General features: G+C 33.2%; 3 protein-coding genes across 4 annotated transcripts; 1 reads left to right on the top strand and 2 right to left on the bottom strand.

The window, feature by feature from the left end:
* LOC18600481 lies at positions 201-5,671 on the bottom strand. Of its 2 annotated transcripts, XM_018122001.1 has the most exons (7): positions 5,029-5,671; positions 4,239-4,408; positions 3,685-3,743; positions 2,883-2,908; positions 2,388-2,778; positions 717-942; positions 201-590 (listed from the first exon to the last, which is right to left on the bottom strand). In XM_018122001.1, exons 1-7 carry the CDS (start codon positions 5,216-5,218, stop codon positions 465-467), a joined length of 1,188 nt encoding a protein of 395 aa, XP_017977490.1. In that variant the 5' UTR covers positions 5,219-5,671; the 3' UTR covers positions 201-464. The 2 variants fall into 2 exon arrangements, with proteins under 2 accessions (XP_017977490.1, XP_007031010.1); XM_007030948.2 differs by having other exon boundaries at positions 201-942; positions 5,029-5,670.
* Positions 7,094-10,354, bottom strand: LOC18600480 (membrane-bound transcription factor site-2 protease homolog). The gene is made up of 6 exons (XM_007030947.2): positions 9,740-10,354; positions 9,478-9,625; positions 9,179-9,259; positions 8,623-9,087; positions 8,183-8,503; positions 7,094-7,889 (listed from the first exon to the last, which is right to left on the bottom strand). Exons 1-6 carry the CDS (start codon positions 10,159-10,161, stop codon positions 7,728-7,730), a joined length of 1,599 nt encoding a protein of 532 aa, XP_007031009.2. The 5' UTR covers positions 10,162-10,354; the 3' UTR covers positions 7,094-7,727.
* LOC18600479 (translationally-controlled tumor protein homolog) lies at positions 12,680-14,308 on the top strand. The gene is made up of 5 exons (XM_007030946.2): positions 12,680-12,813; positions 13,275-13,348; positions 13,472-13,600; positions 13,689-13,846; positions 13,942-14,308. The coding sequence occupies exons 1-5, from the start codon at positions 12,786-12,788 to the stop codon at positions 14,057-14,059; spliced, it is 507 nt and encodes a 168-aa protein (XP_007031008.2). The 5' UTR covers positions 12,680-12,785; the 3' UTR covers positions 14,060-14,308.

Below are 14,600 nucleotides of genomic sequence, written 5' to 3'. Positions count from 1 at the left end.
AATCGTATTTTTTACTGATGTAAAACCCGTAACACTTGCTCTCTGACTATAGGCTTGTTCTCTTACCATAGGCTTATGATTCCATGTCTTGGCACATTGTTTCCAGGCATGTTCGGACGATTATTCATTCATGCATATGACCTAGGCCACATTTGGTTCTAACAACACAAAGCAATAGCTAAAATCAATCACACTTAATCTATCCAACATAAAATTTCTTTTTGGAAAAAAAAAATTATTTTATATCCTCGAAGGCCAAAAGGAACCAGAGGAAGGCAAGTCCAGCACACCGCCATGTGGCAACCAAAAAGATTGTTTTCGGGCCACTTTCACAGTATTTTCATTCTGCAAGGATTGACAGACTCAAGTTTCATATTATCGTCTCTCAAGCATACATTACTTTTGGTTTCATTCATAGTAGAGGTAGTTTGCTTCACCCAAAAGCGGTTTAAAGGAAGAAAAGACTATGAACGATTTTGTGATGACGTCCTCTCAGATCCGTGCCTTTGGCGGAAGCTGCTGGATCTTATGCCAGGATCTGAACCACCGGCTGCCTGGTGGAATGCACCCCAACCTGAATCTCTGTCAACCTGGTTTAGCGAAAATGAAGGCAAATGATCTCTTTCCCAAGCATGGAACCGAGTTGACAAAGGATTTTCTGCCTCTTGAAAGTTACGGCCTGAAGTACCAGATGGAACAAAATAGAAGCCACCCACCTGGTCAGACGATGAGGCCACTGGCCCAACTTGAGCAAGACTTCTATGACTGCTTGACCTTCGGGAGCCAGGAATAATGGGCGTCCTTATGGCTGGCGAAGTGCTAGGCTGTTGTTGTTGATAGTATGCCTGAAGAGCTTGAACTCTATCACGGGCCCGAGCATTGCTACCAGGGTAAGGCGGGATCAATGAGGAAGCAACTGAACTCCCTGCTCTAGCACCAGAACTGTAGAAATACAGCAATTGAAATAAAAATAATCAGCAGAGGAGAAAAAAATGAAACAGAATGGATTCTGTCAGGAATGTCACAGGTCGGGTATCTTAAAATTTCAAAGTACCCAAACCTTAATTTTATTAAAAATTAACTACCCTAACTTTATTAACTACTCGAATAATTTAAAAATTATTACCCTAACTCTAACACATTCCTACTACCCTATAATTACACTAATCCGTTTAAATACCCGATTAAATAAAAAAATTATTAAAATCTTTTTCATGGGTAACCAATTACCCAATTAACTTTTCTAGTCTCATAATTTCTTTTTAGATTTATATGTTATAAGTTTATATAAACAAAAATATATATACTGTAATTAATAATTTTATGAGTTATAATTTTTACAATGTTAATACAAAATAAAAAGTAAATATATTTATATTTAAAGTACATGTACATATATATATATATATATATATACACACACACACACGCATACATAAAAAATATTTTAATATATAAAATAGTAATTATATTTCTTATAAATTAACACAATATATAAACTATATATATTAAAAGACATTACAAATTAATTGATAATAATAATTTCATGAATTAATTTAATTAATTATCAAGATTTGTTCTTAATTTCATGAAATTAAAAAAATAACATTTAAGTTCTGAAACTATTCTAATCTCAAAAGCTTTCTTTAAGTATATATATTATAAAATTATATAAATAATGATATATATATTATAATTAATAATTTTATAAGTCATGATTTTTGTAATGTTAATACAAAATAAAATGTAAATATATGTATATTTAAAGTACATATATAATAGTAATTATATTTCTTTATAATATGATATAATATTCAAATTATTATAATATAATTAATAATCTAATAATTTTTTAATTTAAATATACTAATATCTTCATATTAATAATTAGAGTAACAATACTTTTCATATATTTGTTAGTTTTTAACAAAAAAAAAATTTCTTGTAAAGTTGATAGAAATTGTAAATTTTTAATTTAATTATTAAATTAATAATTAAAATTTTTTAAATATTAATCGGGTTCGGGTAACGGGTACCCAATGGGTGATACCCGAACCCAATTCAGGTAGTGAAATCACTACCCGAACCCTTTTATGGACTACCCTAACCCGGTGTAACCGGGTAGGGTACCCGTTGACATTCCTAGATTCTGTATGATTTTGTTTGTATACTTGAACAATGTGACTGTTTAACAAAATGTTTTATGCTTCTGAATGATATTTTAAGTCTAAAAAATTGAACATAAGCATTTATGCAACAGGTCATTACTGTTTTCCAGAAAATGGTTGCAGAACAGATTGGTAAAATATTCTTCAGATTTTGTATTTTCTATAAAGGAACAGTGAAAACTCAATCCAATCACAAATGTCAATCATGTTGAGGCATACCTGTGGCCAACAACAAATGGATGCATAAAAGATCCCGATCTTGGCATATCAGTACTACTCCTGCTTGACCTTTGACTGACAGGTGGAATTGAAGGTTGATCAGAACTACCAATTCGACTGCTCGATGTGGAGAATGGAGGGGAATGATGCTCCCAACCGTGATAATGAAGATCCACGGCAGGAAAAGCATAAGAAGTAGGTATCTCACTAGGCACTGATGGACCATTCCAGTGACTGTTGAAATTAGAACTATCTGACACACTTCCACTGGAATTTGAGGATGAGGGATGAATTGTTGGCCCAAAGTAAGCTACATATGGACATGGATGACTAGCAGATGATACTGCTGAATGTTCAGCAAAGATGGCATGTTGTCCCAGTAACTCGTGATCTGCAATCCAACACAACTCACATCAGCATATTAGGCCAGCCAACCTCCACCTTTAGAACCCATAACAGACAAGCATCACTTAAGAAAACAAGGAAAAATCTTACATGTGGTTGATGAAAACTCTCCTTCCCTGAAAAAGAAAGAAAAACAAAACATGTTAAGGAAAGAATATTATTGAAACTTGAACATGGCAAGAGGAAGTACGCAAACAAAACTATAATGATACATGTACAGAAATAAAAGGGGAGGTTTACCTATGGGAGAGTTAATGATGACATACTAAAAAAGCTTTTCCAACTTAGAACACGACTTCCAATGAAGTAAACAATATGCTGTAGTTATGGTAAAATGCTATGCTCCATTAATTTATGCTCGGGAAAAAATTTCAACCCAATGATGAACTTGATGCCCAAAACCTCTTAAAACATTGGCAATTCATCTTATCTATCTCATACAGAACTGGTTTTCAACTGACAGAGAAAACCATCAATAAAGAGTTTTGGCGTTGGGTCACATGACATAAGTTGCAGAAATTAAACCATCTAAACTACTTCTATTACATTCAAGCTGGAGTTATATATTATTTTTGATATAAAGGTTATACAGGTTACAAGCAGATCCACTACTTGCTTGAATTCCAAGGCCATTTTGCCACCAAAAACCATAAGCAAAGGATAAAGCTTTTCCATTTTCTAAAATCAATTTCTAACTAAGAAGATACCACCCTCCCATCAAACTCTCTCTCTCTCTGCCAGTTACTTACTGAAAGATTCATCCCAGAAAACACGAAAAATAAAAGGCGACAAACATTTGATGTGAACAAGTGACAACTGATCACGTTTCAGCATAGAAAATTGAAGCAGAAAACTACTCAGATTTAACCTCTAATGTGTGATTCATGCTTACTCGAATGATGAAGGAAGTCGTGCTACGCTTCCAAATGGACACCAGTGAACTCCAAATGACTGCAAAAACCATAATAAGCACGCAGCAAGTACATTTTAATTCGACTCATCTGTCAGTTTAAAGTGTATGCACATATAGAGCCAAAGAATGCAAGCAACAAACAGCAACATAGAGACATGATTGTATAGGTTAATGCAAGCGGTGTCTAGGGTGCAGTGCAATTAAAACTATAATCTGCAAATTTTCATTTGGGCAGAAATTATTGAACTTAAAGAAATGAAGATTGGTTCAGATTTAGTAAAGGAAATTTGCTTCATCAAATAGGAGCTTCAAATATCAAATTTCACGCTAAACCAATAAAATTCATAGTAGTTTAAAGTAAAATAGGGTGGAGGGCAAGGGATCAGAAGGTTAAACATATCAAGTTGCAAAAAGAAAAGAAATGTAAATACAAACAAGGCAACTTAGAAAAGAAATGTAAATACACCATTTGGCATGCCATGAATGTTGAAACTGCATAAAAAAGAATTTGCATAGAAATGTTGCTCGATTACCATTTCAGAGTAACTTAGATCATAAAGGTCCTCATCATGTGTCCAATCATCAACACTAAATTCTGGATAGGAACGGCAACCATTGGCATAAAGCCATTGACCTTTTTCAATTTTCCTACAATTAGGGCACTGCATCGCACCCTTTATATTGAATGCTGAACCAATGCAATCTGAAGACAATGATTACAAAACATATAATAATCTATTAGAACCTTTAAAACAGATTTGGAACGATAATTTCCTATAGCTGTTGCCAACCACACCAACAAAAATAACATACAACCTACTCGAAAATCCTTCATATTCAACTAATCTACTCACTAGTAGCCCTCTCCTAAGCTGCAGCTCATCAAACTATGTCAATATAACTATTATGGGCAAATCTAGAAGCGCATTGAAAATTTTGTTCTAATTTGATTCCGACTATGAATTGTCTCCAAAAACTAATTGCGATGCAAAATTCACTTTGATCATCTTATAGGACGTAGTTATTCACCTCAAGGACAAAAAAAAATGGCAATTTATTGAAACATCAAATCTCTATTAGATTGAGTCTTATTAACCTAGTTATTCATCTTTATCAAGCTAAATTTTCATTTTCAGCTTATAATATAGCATAAGCAATAAAAAAAATCAAGCTTAATGATTTCCTCATTTACATCATCAATTAAGCCAAAACTAGACACACTCTAATCTTGAGCCCAGATCTTAACATCCCAACTTTATTTAAAAAAAAATCAAACAATTCCTTGGAAAAAATCAGCTCCAAATCTTGCCAATTTTGACTTACCCAAATGAAATTGATGACCACATTGAAGCTTAGCCCACGATCGATCCCCATTATCAGCAACTGTTTCGAGGCAAATCGAGCATGAAACAGAACAGAAAGACTTCTCTCCATTACCGCAATCACCACCATCGCCACCTCCATCGCCGTCATCCACCACAACATCATCCCCACCATTACTCCCTAATCCCATAATTAAAACAAATTATAAATTAAAGTCAAAATTAATCCACCCCCAAAATCTCAAAACCCTAAATTTCCCAAAATAAAACAACACAAACACCGTCTAAATCACCCTCGTCCTCTTCCTCTTCCTCCTCCTCCGCCTCCCTTAATTTACCAACACGACCTCCGATTTCAATCGGATAAAATTACAAACACAAACCAAAACGAGTCGTCGTCTTAAATTCCTCTTCTGATTGACCAAAGAAGAACAGAGAAATTAGAAAAAAAAAAAATTCTTCTTCGGAAGGTTGATGGAAAATACGAAAGTGAAAAAATCTGTTCCTCTCTCTTATCTTTCTTCGCTTTCCTTTTTTTCTTTATATATTTTTTTTTTTTGGGTTATTGTCTTTCTCTTTCGCTTCCTTTTTCTCTGTCGTCGAAGAAATGTTAATCTCGGACCGTTCGATCTCGACTAGGCCATAGGATTACTGTTAAGTTGACGAAATAACCGGAACCGCTGTCCAAAATGAGAGCCATCCGACGGCTCAGATTCTTTCTTAACTTTCATTCTACGGATTGGATTGCTTTTTGGTTGACAGCGGTTGTTCCTCGAACAATATTTAATTATTTTATTTTTATAATATTATCTCTTATCTGTGAGCTTTTGTTTGGATTAAATAAAACGGTGGGTGAAAATTGGGTGGCCATAACTTGGGATCGGATCGGATCGGGTCAAAGTTGGTAACGGGTCGATAAAAAGCTGTTTGGCATGTGAGAAAATGTTCTTTTCAAAACTAGTGCACATTACACTTGTAAAAAAAAAATTTGTTAAAAATAAGAAAATGTTGGTTTGTATTTTGATTTTATTAAGAATTTATTTAGTTCATGAGTGAAGAATTAAAATTTAAGAAAAATAAAATAAAAACGTGAAATTCGATTAAAATATAAAAATATTTTTAAATCTTTATCTATTTTTAATATTTACGAAATTTAAGATAAAAATTTTAATTTTGATATATTTTATAATAAAATTTAATTTCTTTAATTTGTAATAAAAAAAGTAAAAATATTCTGCATCCCAAAAATGAAAAAAATCATTTAAAAACATCTCAAAACCAAAAAATTACTAAACAAAATAGAACGGGACGAGAAGAGTACTAATAATATAAAATTGTTTTTATTTTTTCCTTTGAGTTTCTTCTAGATTTATATTTCTTCGTGAAGAATTCTCTAATCTTTGATTAATGGATTTGCTTGCATTTAATGTTCTCAACAAATCTCAATTAGCAAATGGAATAAAATGTCATTGTCACTTAATCATCCTTTAGACAAATTTGAAGGAAGAAAAAAAAAGAATTAATTGCTCTAATTTTTACTTTTATTTTTATTTAAAGGAACCACCAACCATATTAAATTTAACTGAAATGACAAGGTAACCTACAAATTATAAAAGGCAAGCATGCTGACCATTTTGCATTAATTTTTCATTACTGCCCTTTTCCGTCTCTAAATGTTCGTCTCTTCTTTATTTTTATAAAAATTAAAATAAAAAGAGAAAAAAAAGGATATTATTTCACAAGAAAATTATACGTTTATCTCTTCTTAATTTTCACGAAAATTAAGACAAAAAGAGTAATTATTTCGGAAGAAAATTGTAATGGAAGAAAGGACTTGATTCGATCTTATGAGCTAGGACACCCCACATTTTCCCCAACTGAAGAATCCTATTTCAATGATTCTTTGATTAGGGCAATCAACAAGGTTGAAACCAAACTGTAAAGTAAAAGAGTTACACAGTAAAAGCTGGCTATGGGTTTTGGATTATTATCCTTTTTTTGGCAGCTAAGAATCCCCGGATTTGTATCGTACGTAACCCAACTGGCCATATGAGGGAATATTCATATTACATAAACAAATTCATTAAATTTTTTGAGTCCAGGTTGGTACCCAAAAGAGAGCCAGCCATGCTTTGCTTGCACGGCTTCTAAGGGATATGTCGGCTGCTGCCAATATCCATTTTTTTGGACGGCAGCAACATTGGAACAGTTAAATTTCAGAGAATAAATAGAGTAAGTTGCACGGATGGTCACTGAACTTTCACATAATTCCTGTTTTAATCATTAAACTTAAATTTTGTCTCGAATAAGTCGATAAAGTTTGTCGATTATATCAAATCTGGTCATCCTAACAGATTCGACCCAACCAAGTAATGGTTTCAGATGAAAAAGAAACCTTAAAACCAAGTCATTTTTGTCTGTCACTTGGATGGATGAAATCTGTTAGGGTGCTCGGATTTGGTATAGTTTGCAAACTTCAACAACGGCATAGTCAAGACAAATTAAAGTTCAGTGATAAAAACGGAAATATTGTGAAAGTTTAGTAACCAATCATGTAATTTACTCAGTTAAGACAATGAAAGTTCGAAGCAAATGTGAGAAGGAAAAGTTACAAAATCTTTCCTTTTCTTTTTACTTTAACGTGCAGGTTAGTTAAAGAGCAAAGGGGAAGAGTTTTATACTACAATTACACAAGTTACCTTACAAGAAATTGATAAAGAAGATCCTCAAGAAGGCCAGAACAGAGATGAAAGTCCCTCCGACAAGGCATATTTGAAGAACTTTTCTCATTTTCCTTGGACTCAATGACGTGAAGTGGGACAACGTCACCTCCAAAATTGATTCACCATCAAGAAAGTATACCTAATATACAATATAATGATTAGTCATTAAAATTTAGAACTATATTAGCCTCTAATGTTGACCGTGAAGTCAGATATGCATCTTTATCTGCAAATATACCTTTTAACCCGGACAGAATCTACTTGGACAATAAAATCTTTTCTTTCCCTAATATAATGTAACATTCACCTTCATTTATATATCTTATCTCTTTGTTAGAGTGATATGCTGCAACACAATGAAGGTGGAAAAGCATATGTTTGGACAGAAGGTAAATTTTCCATGAAGTGAAAATCAGAAAATGTCATACTTACTGGCAAGCTGTTGAGAAGAGCTAGTGTTAGAGAGACATGGAACGTGCATATTAAGCTCTTCTCCAGCTTATTTGGAAGATATTCGCCAAGAAAAATTCCCCACCGGGGTTGATATACAGTTAACTGAACTGAATGCGCCATAGATATCACATCACCAACGAAAACAAAAGTTCCTCCACAGTTCTGTTCTACAGCATCAGAAGTATTGGAATCTAGAAGGGAACTTCTAAGGTGCAAGCATTCTGTTGAATAAGGCCTTGAATATGTAATCTCAACCCACATCAAACCTGGCAACTGAACTGGACTTAAGCAAGACTCATCCTACAGGCATCAAATTAAAAAAGTTAGCATTCAATGATATATTACTTGCATCATCTTGAAGCAAGTAAGAGACAAAGGAAAAATGCTAAAGTTTTATGCTTTTACGATAAGACATCTACCTGGGAACATATGCAACGGCTTCCATTTATCATTACTGTTCCCAATCCTTCACCGCATTTTTCAAGCTTGACAATATCCTTTGCATTCAAACAGAGCTCATTTTCTCTTCTTCCCCGATGACCATCTTCATCACCCACATCTTCCAATTTACCTGGATCAAAGCAGTGAATTCTCACAAATGCCACAAGATCATTAGGACAAATAGATTGGCTGTCCGCCAATTGAACCTTCTTGCTGTCTTCCAACAAGGCGTTAGGCACACAGTATCCCTTTCTGTTATCTACTGTACCAAAACCTTTAAAATAATGCAAATCACTTGAATTTTGACGTATCTTTTTATCTAGTAGAGAAGTCATCTCCACCCACTCTTGTACATCATGGATTCGCACACCATCCAATGACACTATTGCATCCCCAGGTGACAAAAACTCAGACAACGGCGATGCTGGAGCTACATCCAAAACCTATCCAAGACAAAAGAAGGTATAACAAGTCAAGTCTAACCAATCATGCTTTTGAATAGAAAGATGCAATGAGAAAAATGAAATGGAGTACCAAAGGGCTCTCAGCATGTATGTAAAATGGAAACAGGATCACAGGCTTCAGGAACAACAACAATCCACAAACTGCACAGAACTACAAAGGAGATACATTAAATTAAGTCAGAGTTCCCCATTCTGGTTAGGTTATGAAACTGTAATTACACAACGCTCTTTATGATTTGAAACCTTCAGCATTTCGCTATGGTTTCACAAACCACAGTTTGCAACCCAACTACCAATGCTGCACTAAGCCTAAGCCAATCAAATAATTCACCTAAACATGAAAAACTGACCATGAATTTGAGAGCTTACCACTGCATTATGCCAGATACCGGCACAATAAACACGAAGAGCAGTTAACCGTGGCAACGCCTGAAGCAAATCATGATCAAAAGCAACCAGAGCACCAGGAAACAGAACGGCAAGAAAAACGGCGATGTACTCCAACTGTATTCCCTCACTGCTTTTTCACCTATGGTAACATACATGAGAAAAAACCTAACATTGAAACTCAAAACTTTCAACTTGCAACATTAATTCTTTCTAATGCAATGAGATATAAATAGAAATTGACCTGGCAAGGGCGACGGCGTGGCCAAATTCATGTACGGAAACAGAGAACAACGTTGAGACGAACAAATATCCGGCATCCGAAAGTGAGATTCTTAAAGAAGGGGAAAACCCGAACAAAAGGGAGCTGAAAAGATTGCTTAGCTGGGCGTTGGACCTAAGGAACAGTTGCCAAATGAGAATCAAAGTAACTCCGACGAGTGCGGTTAGGCCGAAACCGGTCCCGATGGAGAACCAGAGTTTGAGGATAGCGGCGTGGTTTCGCCCGAACCGGAAGAGAGGTTCGTTGAAGGCGGAGATTTTTAGGTCGCAATACCAGCAGGAAACGGCGTTTGAAGCGGCGGCGACTCGATGGCTTGGAGAAGGAAGAGAAGCGCGGAGAGGGAGGCGGGCCGCTCCGAACCTTCTCGCTCGGTTCACTCTCATATCTCAGTTTCCGGCTGTAAATTTTCTCCGTTGTACTTTCCTTAGTGATAGGTTTGGTGGCGGCAATGCCGCCGCATGAGTAGGGTTTTTTGTAAAGACCCGATTCGGTTAAACGGACCTTCAGGTCGGTGAAAGCGCGGGTATTGCTAGTTGTGTTCAGACTTCAGATAACAGATTTTCCTTTTCCTTTTTTTTTTTTACCATTTTCAATTTAAATAAATATATATACATTTTTTTACCATTAATTGTTTATGTTTATTCTCTCGTTCTATTGCTACAAGAACTTTTCTTTTATCTAAAAAATTTTAACTTTCTAAGCATATTTTTTGTTTTTAAATAGATAATTATCCATTCAATTGTTAATCAACAAATATATATTTTACAAATATTGCTCATTCCATCCTTAAATTACTTTAATGGAAATTAAAATAGACGTTTTAATCTTAATTAAATTTTTAAAAAATATAATATAGATATTTATTTAAATATAGAAAAAATCATATGTTTAAAAAAAGAAAAATAAATTTGAGCTCGAGACATCTAAAAAAATATAAATGAAAAAAAGAGATGGAAAAAATAATATTTGTAAGAATTAGAAAACACAAATGAACCCTTGATTTATTTATTTATTTATTTTACCAATTAATTCTTGATAATTTGATGCTAAATTTTCCATATAGAAATGATTGGGCATCTCAAAGATGAGATGCATGTGGCCCTCTTGGGGTCAAATTTGGTGTTCAAACCAAGCCAAAAGTTGTACCTTTATTCCAATCCCACTGTAACCCTTTTGTCAAAATGGAATATGTCTCCATTCAATGGATATTCTCCCCCTATTATAAACTTAAAGCATAATCATAGTCACCATTAATCCTAAACAATTTATGGAAAAATTAGTGTAAAATCCTAAAATATAGAAGTTAAGAACTTTAGAATAGATGTTTCGGTTTCGATAATACCTCATTTTGTTGTAATTTTCGTTTCGAAATATTTATCTATTTTTTTAATCTTATAAAAATTAAAACAAATTTTTTTATTTTTGGATATGATATAATAAAAAATATTAAAAATATTTCAAAAAATAACATAAATAAAAAAAAAATGGGACGGAAGAAGTATCATCATTTATTCCAAATATTTAAGACCACCATTAATTTTTTTTTTTTGTCCTCCATTTTTGTGAATGGTAGACAATATACCATGCATCTAATGCTTATTCTTTACTTAATTTTACTAATCTTTATTAGAAACAAAACATTGTTACTCTTCGGCCAACCCAAAGTTTAGTTTAGTGACTATTAACTTGTTTTAGGTATTGATAATTTGAGTAAAAAAAGTTTCACTTTTTAGCAAATCTAATTGCATTCTTTTTCAAATGAATATTCTGACCAAAAAGAAAAAGAAAAACACGACTCACTAGTAAATTCGATAATTAGTGTTGTGATATCACAATTTGTGTGTGTTTAGATAAAAATATTAATAATTAGAAAAATAATTATGTATATGATATGATTTAATAAAATAAATCCAAATTTTAAATAAGTATATAAATATATTTGTTGCATGTATTATACAATACAACACAATTATAACATAATAAATTTTATTTAAACACAATTAACTTGTTAAGTCAATATCATGAATGTGTTAATACAATAATATAATTAATTAAATGAATTAAATATGTTATGTATAAACGGGTTTAATATATCTTAAACATATCAATACGATTAAGACACAAAATACAAAAATATTAAACTCAATTTTAATTATTTTCGCATTGTTTTTATGGCATTATAATCAAAATCTCATGTATAAAAAATATTTGAAGAAAAAAAAAAAAAAAGACTTTTTAAGATTTGTCCAGTCAAACCTCTTAAACTTAGCAGATACAGGAAAATAATCAACATGCTATGAACTTAGATATGGTGGGACCCATTTGAACACGACAAAATCGGAATAGCAGTAAAAAGCCAACTGTAACTACCAGAGTTACCGGAACAGTTCCCGCTGACACACCTGCGGTTAAAAAACACAGAACAAAGATATGATGTTTTTTGAGTTTCAGTTTGACTCACGTTAACCGTCACAGTTAAACCTCAAAGTAGGATATTTTTAGATATAAAAAATTAAGTATTTTATAATTAAATATTAAATTATTATAAAATTTAGATAAAAAAATTATTATTTGAATTTTATTATAAAAATAATAATTTTTAATATTAATATTTAATTTATTAAATATACTTTTAAATTGTTAAATTTTTTTACTAATTTTAGTTTATAATTTAATTTTTAATAATAACAATATACATAAAATTGATTTGATTTTCAATTTGAATCTTTTATAAATATTAGATATTAATTTTTAATTGAATTCAACATCAATAATTAGAATTTTACTCAATTATGTTTTCCTTTTTTCACTAAAATTTAAAAAAAAAAAAAAATTAATGGCTAATTTGGTAAATTGATAACCCCCCTTGATTTTCACCATCCCGCTATAAATACTCGCTGCCGTTCGCCGGACGAGGCTCTCTCTCACTATCTAGCTTCCTCTTCAATAAATTCCCGAAATCGAAATTTAAGGCCAAAAAAAGGAAGAAAATTAATTCCCAGCAAGTATGTTGGTTTATCAGGATCTTCTCACAGGTATAATCTTTCTTCTGCTTCTTGTTTTCTTATTTCTTTTGGTTGTTGCTGTGCTTGTTGGTTCCAAGATCTGTATGTTTCCTTCTGTTGCTTAGAATTTTATTTATATATCTTGAAATTTTGGGTTTATTTTTTTGGTTTGATTGATGGTTTGGTTATAGAGAATTGAACAGAGGGAGCTGAATTTTGTTTTGGGTGTTTTGTTTGATTGTTGATTACACTGTTTTTATTTATTTTATGATTTTTTTTTGGGATAATTCTTTGTCAGGGTGGGTACTTTTTTTTCCCCTTTAATTCAGAAGAAAATATATGGGATTAGGACTATGAGTTCATAGGATTTGTTAATTTGCAGAAAGCTTAGCACTTGTTCAATAAAGTTGTCTTGGTTTTGTTGTGAGTTGGAATATAAGCTATTTGCAGATTTGTAACTGTGAACTTGGTTCTTGTTGATGAATTTTCAGCTGATGAGCTCCTCTCAGACTCATTCTCACACAAGGAAATCGAGAATGGCATGTTATGGGAAGTTGAAGGGAAGGTTGGAATCTTTTCTTCCTTCTTTATTTCCTTGTGTTTGTATAGCTTCTTTTAATGGATTTTAAGGAAACCAAAGAATTTTATGCGATCTGGTTAAACTAACATGATTTGGCTTAATTTGCAGTGGGTTATCCAAGGAGCTGTCAGTGTAGACACTGGGGCTAACCCTTCTGCAGAAGATGGTGGTGAAGATGAAGGTGTTGATGATCAGGCTGTCAAGGTCGTCGACATTGTCGACACCTTCAGACTTCAGGTAAATGAACTGCACCTGCCTTTCATGGTTTATAGCTTGACTTTTTTCAATACTCCCATCTGAAAACTGTGGTTGTTGTGATTTGCAGGAGCAACCTGCTTTTGACAAGAAGCAGTTTGTAACCTTCGTGAAGAGGTACATCAAGAACTTGACACCCAAATTAGAGCCAGAGAAGCAAGAGTTGTTCAAGAAGAACATAGAGGGTGCAACTAAGTACTTGCTTTCAAAGATTAAGGATTTCCAATTGTATGCAACTCTTGTCTATCTTGTTGGATTATCTGTCATTAACTTGATTTGATCAAATTATTGTTACTTAAACCATTTGAGTTATCGTGTTGCAGTTTCGTGGGCGAGAGCATGCATGATGATGGTAGCCTGGTGTTTGCGTACTACAAGGAAGGCGCTACCGATCCAACCTTCCTGTACTTTGCCTATGGCTTGAAGGAAGTCAAATGTTAATGGAGTTATTCACCCCGTAGCAGACCGGCTTCCCCATAAGCCGCACTTGTGTAATTCTAGATATAAGTTCTAAACTATTTAGTATTTCTCTTAGTTCATATATATGCTTTTTAAAGGTCTCGAACTCGGTTTTACTATTATCATTTTACATGTCCTTTTTTTTTTTTTTTTTTGTTGTCAAGAAGGATATATTTATAACATGATTGAGGAAATAAAAACATAGTGTGTTTCCCAACATTTTCTGGTTCATTATTGTTGCATGGGTGTTTCCTCTGATGGCAAGTGAGATTTGCTGTTGTTGTTGGCCAAGTTGATATCCTTCTGTTTTGGGGGAATATTCAACTTGGGCAACTAGACAAGATGCCGACTCCCCTTTATTCCGTTTGACCAAAGGAGCGGACTCAGCTCTTTCCTGTAGGTAAAACCCTATGATACAGCACTTCCTGTACTGAAAAGAGCTTCTTTCCAACTTTTGAATGTGTTGTGTGATGGTGATGGAATTATCAAACCCTTTTCTTTTTGATTTATTAAACCTTCTCAC

Source organism: Theobroma cacao, chromosome 5, assembly GCF_000208745.1.
Source record: "Theobroma cacao cultivar B97-61/B2 chromosome 5, Criollo_cocoa_genome_V2, whole genome shotgun sequence".
In the NCBI taxonomy this organism is placed as follows: Eukaryota; Viridiplantae; Streptophyta; class Magnoliopsida; order Malvales; family Malvaceae; genus Theobroma; species Theobroma cacao.
Note: the sequence above shows the minus strand (reverse complement) of the source record. Positions and strands in the feature narration are given on the sequence as shown.